Source organism: Pongo abelii, chromosome 21, assembly GCF_028885655.2.
Source record: "Pongo abelii isolate AG06213 chromosome 21, NHGRI_mPonAbe1-v2.0_pri, whole genome shotgun sequence".
In the NCBI taxonomy this organism is placed as follows: domain Eukaryota; kingdom Metazoa; phylum Chordata; class Mammalia; order Primates; family Hominidae; genus Pongo; species Pongo abelii.
Window position 1 is genome coordinate 18,238,763 of NC_072006.2, and position 4,403 is coordinate 18,243,165.

The 4,403-nt window shown below is 49.4% G+C and overlaps 1 protein-coding gene across 1 annotated transcript; it reads left to right on the forward strand.

Annotated features, from left to right (window-relative positions):
• Nucleotides 1–526: 526 nt before the first annotated feature.
• LOC100444452 (cystatin-12-like) lies at nt 527–4,019 on the forward strand. Its single transcript, XM_054541644.1, has 3 exons — nt 527–905; nt 2,708–2,818; nt 3,827–4,019. The coding sequence occupies exons 1-3, from the start codon at nt 636–638 to the stop codon at nt 3,911–3,913; spliced, it is 468 nt and encodes a 155-aa protein (XP_054397619.1). The 5' UTR covers nt 527–635; the 3' UTR covers nt 3,914–4,019.
• The last annotated feature ends 384 nt before the right edge of the window (nt 4,020–4,403 follow it).

The window sequence follows — 4,403 nt, forward strand, 5'->3', positions numbered from 1 at the left end:
TGAGCCTCTGGCCCCTTCTCATGTTCATGGTTGCCTTCCACATCCATCCTAGCAGGGCTCTAGCCTTGGACTTGGCTTCTTTCTTGCCCCCCTGCTGAGAGCAAGCACTGCAAGGCCACAGGGCAGGAGGGGGACATGGCAAGTTGGCTAGCAGGTGCCAGAAAGGGTGGAGAGGATGACCCCAGCCCCCAAAGCTGGCCCGTCCCCCTGTACCCTCCTGAGGCTCCCTGAGATCATGGGTCCATGTAGCCAGGGTCACAGGCAGACATGGCTCTTCCCTCAACTGCTCAGGATTCAGTGCCCATTATTATTCCTAAGCATTCCCATCACTCTGCCAGTCCTGGGATGAAGCCCTGTGAAGGCAAGGCAGGTGGGCTTGAGACCTCCACCCTGGTCTTATCAGTGCTGGGCCAGGGCCAGAGGAGGCGACCCTGAAAATGTGCGGGCATGTGTATGGCATGCATGCCTGTGGGTCCAAGGCTATGTGACCTTCTGCTGGCCTTCTGTTTGGAGATAATGTGAGGAACAGTGTGGGGGAGTGGAGACAGGCACTGGACAGAGGTACCAGTCAAAGAGAGGCTCAGCAGCTCAGGGCCTCTGTTAGGCAGTGCTGCGTGGGGTCAGAGCTGGGAAGGATGTCACCAGCGGCAGTGGCCATCTCCCCCTCCACCAAGAGCTCCTGGCCTCCAGTGCCAACTCTGGAGACAGCCATGCGGTGGAAGGTGCCCCTGCTTGTGGGGCTCATCGTGCTGGGAACGCATGTCTGCAGCTGCAAATTTGTAGACATCGATAAGAGCTTGAAGGATTTCGCCAGTGCTGTGGAGTATGCTGTGTTTCAGTTCAATGAGGACCAGGAGGATGAGTTTGCCTACAAGTTTCTGCAGGTCCACCGGAGCCAGCATAAGGTGAGCAGCTGCTGTCTCTCCCCCTGAACCCTGCATTCCCTGGCGCCAGGCCAGGGCTGGGTGGATCCTTGGTCTGCAGGAAAGAGCAGTGGCATTCCAAATTCTGAAAATATGCATATAATTTAAATATAAGGTATCACTAGGAGAGCTAGAGCTTTCTATTTTGCTTCCTTAATGAGGGTAGCCCCTGCAAACAGGGCATAGGGTGTGAGTGTGTTGGCTTGTGCTGGGCATGAGTGTGTGTGTTGGTGTGTGTCAGGGCATAGATGTGAGTGTGTAGTTGGTGTGTTGGGGCATGAGAGTGTGTTTGTGTTGATATATTGGGACATGAGTGTGTGTGTAACTGTGTAGTAGGTGTTTGTTGAGCATGAGCATGTGAGCGTGTTGGTGTCAGAGCATGGGTATCTGTGTTGGTGTGTGTTGGGGCATGAGTGTGTGTGCTGTTTTGGGGCATAAGTGTGTGTGTGTTGGTATGTGTTGGGGCATGAGTGTGTGTGTGTTAGGGCATAAGTGTGTGTGAGTGTGTTGGTGTGTGTTGGGGCACGAGTGTGTTGGGACATGAGTGTATGTGTGTTATTGGTGTGTGTTGGGGCATGAGTGTGTGTGAGTGTGTTTTTGGTGTGTGTTGGGGTATGAGTGTGTTGGGGCATGAGTGTGTGTGAGTGTGTTGTTGATGTGTGTTGGGGCATGAGTGTGTGTGTGTGTTGGGGCAGGAGTGCGTGTGTGTTGTCTGTTGGCACATGAATGTGTGTGTGTTGTTGGTGTGTGTTGGGGCATGAGTGTGTGTGTTGGGGCATGACTGTGAGTGAGTGTGTTGGGGCATGAGTGTGAGTGTTCTGGGGCATGAGTGTGCATGTATTGTTGTGTGTTGTGTCATGAGCGTGTTGGTGTGTGTTGGGGCATGAGTGTGTGTGTTGGGGCATGACTGTGAGTGAGTGTGTTGGGGCATGAATGTGAGTGTTCTGGGCCATGAGTGTGCATGTATTGTTGTGTGTTGTGTCATGAGCATGTTGTTGGTGCATGTTGGGGCATGAGTGTGTGTGAGTGTGTTGATGTGTTGGAGCATGAGTGTGTGAGTGTGTAGGGGCATGAGTGGGTATCATTGTCACCTGCATGGATTGCTATCCCCAAGGGATGTCTGCTTCCTAGACAACTTTCAGGAGAGATGTGAGCTCCAGCCTGGGAAGATTTCCTGGTTAGATTTGATTTCTCTCTCTCTCTGGGTGCTTCCTGAGTTTCATGAACCTCCATTTACAGAAACGACCGTAACTTTCAATAACTTTTTATAGCACCCTAATAAACATACTGAACAGCAACCTTAATATTTACTTCGATTAATATTCTCAAGTACTTTTGTGCGGTCTTCACCCACATAAAGGACACAACATTGCAGCCCCCAGGGTTCCCCACCCCAGGTAACCGTCTAGATCTATCTCCCAAGGGATAGTGCCATTCTGAGTACACTGCCTGCACTGCTGTGTAGGATTCAATCATGTGATTGTCCACACCCTATGTATTCATTGCCCTGTTGATAAGACTTCTGGGTATTAGACATCAAGAAGAGTACTATAGGAAAGACTCTAGTGCCTGCTTTAGGTATAGTGAATGAATATCTGTTTTTGAAAAAAAAATGGAGAATTAAGATAAAAATTTGAAACAAAAAACTTGAAATAAAAAATAAGAGAAGAAAGATTGCACAGGATATGTATGTCTTTATTTGCATGAATAGTAACATTCACCTCTTCTGGCAACTTTTCTGTTTGATTCTCTTTGATTTTCTCATTCCAATTTCTTCTTGACAGAGACTGACGTTGATATATTTAATGGACTTGGAGATGGGGCGTACAGTTTGTAAGAAACATGATGAAGACATTGACAATTGCCCATTGCAAGAAGGCACAGAAGAGAAAATGGTTTGAGAATAAAATGAACCCAAATCATGAATCTCTCAGGAATAAAAAATAATGTCAAGGCAGGCCTTTGGGAGGAGGCTTAGGAAAGGAATCTGGGGTGATCCTGGGGCAGAATGAGGGTCCCTGGCCCTCTCCCACCTGGTGTCAGGGCTCCCTTAGTGAAGGCAGAAGGCAGGCATTTATTTGATAGACAGAGCTTGGCCCTCAATGCCAGGGAGAGCCCTCTGCCCACAGCCCAGCTGGCTGGACACAGGCACCTGCAGATTCTGCAAGGCCTATGTCTCTGGATGGAGCCCTCACTCTGGGTCCCAGCTGTATCTGCCTGAGACCCTCAAGATCCAGGCAGACGGTGTTCTCTCTGTGGTCCTCACTCTTCTTTTGCTCATGTTCTTGGGGATTGGAGGACTCTCTAGTTTCTCTGGTCACCCAACCTGTCCCTCTAGTTCCTGTGTGGTAAGGATGTGTCTCAGTCAGTCTGAGTTCTGACACCATTCTTCCACGACCCATACATGATCCATGGGATCTTGGAGCTTGAGGATGCCCTGAATCAGAGTTACAGGATCAGTGGGGCTGATCTCACCCTCCCACCCTCAGCCTCATGGGCAGCCTCCCTTTGGGGTGGGTTTGCAGCTGCTGTTCAGTTGGTGGGTGACCGGCAGGGCCATCCCTTTGGTAAGCCCACGGTCTCCCCCAGAACACACAGGGTGGGGGCAGCTCATCCACCCTCGTGTGCTCTGTGGCGGCTGTGAGTGGACAGGATGCTTCAGGGGTCAGATGATGGCCCAACCAGGCATCCCTTCAGAAATCCTCAGGCTCAGGTGGGAGGATTAAACCACCTGTGTCCCTTGTACTGGTAGAGCCTTAAGCATTTCAAGCCCTGTTCCTGGGTGACTGCTTTTGCTTTTTATTGATTTATTTTTGTAGTTTTAATACATCTTGACTCCCTATTGCATGCTAGATGCTCTCAATGCTTACATTTTCTAATTCGAGTCTTACAATTTTTTTCAGGTGCGCTGCACTTTTATAGTAGATGTTCGAGCTTGGTTTTCCCAGTTCAGCCTCCTGAACAGCACCTGTGTGGAGAGAAGCTGGTGACAGAGCCCGTGGTTTTTCGCAGCAGAAGTCCCCTCTTCTTCTATAGTGTGACAGTCTGTAGTCCTAGATCTGTGCATCCCGGCAGAATTAAAGGCATTTCAAAGCACTTTCTGCGTCCCTGAGCAGTTTTCACTCTCCTATATTGTTTATAAGCCATTGATAAGCAATGGCGAATTTATTATCATCATTATTACTTTGGTTGCAGGTGCAGAGTATTGAATAAATCAAACTCCCTGGTTGATTTGAGGCAGTTCCTGTATGGTTCCCACCAGTTGGTTTGTGTGCTCATTAGTCAGTCCATTAATTCTTGTATTCCCTCCCTCCCTCCCTTCCTTCCTCCCTCCCTCCCTGCCTCCCTAACTTCCCTTCCCTTCCCTTCCCTCCCTCCCTCCCTTCCTTCCTTCCTTCCTTCTTTCCTTCCTTCCTTCCTTCTCCAGTTTCTCTATGCTCTCATCCATCTACTCAAAAGAATGCAGAACATTTTGTTAGC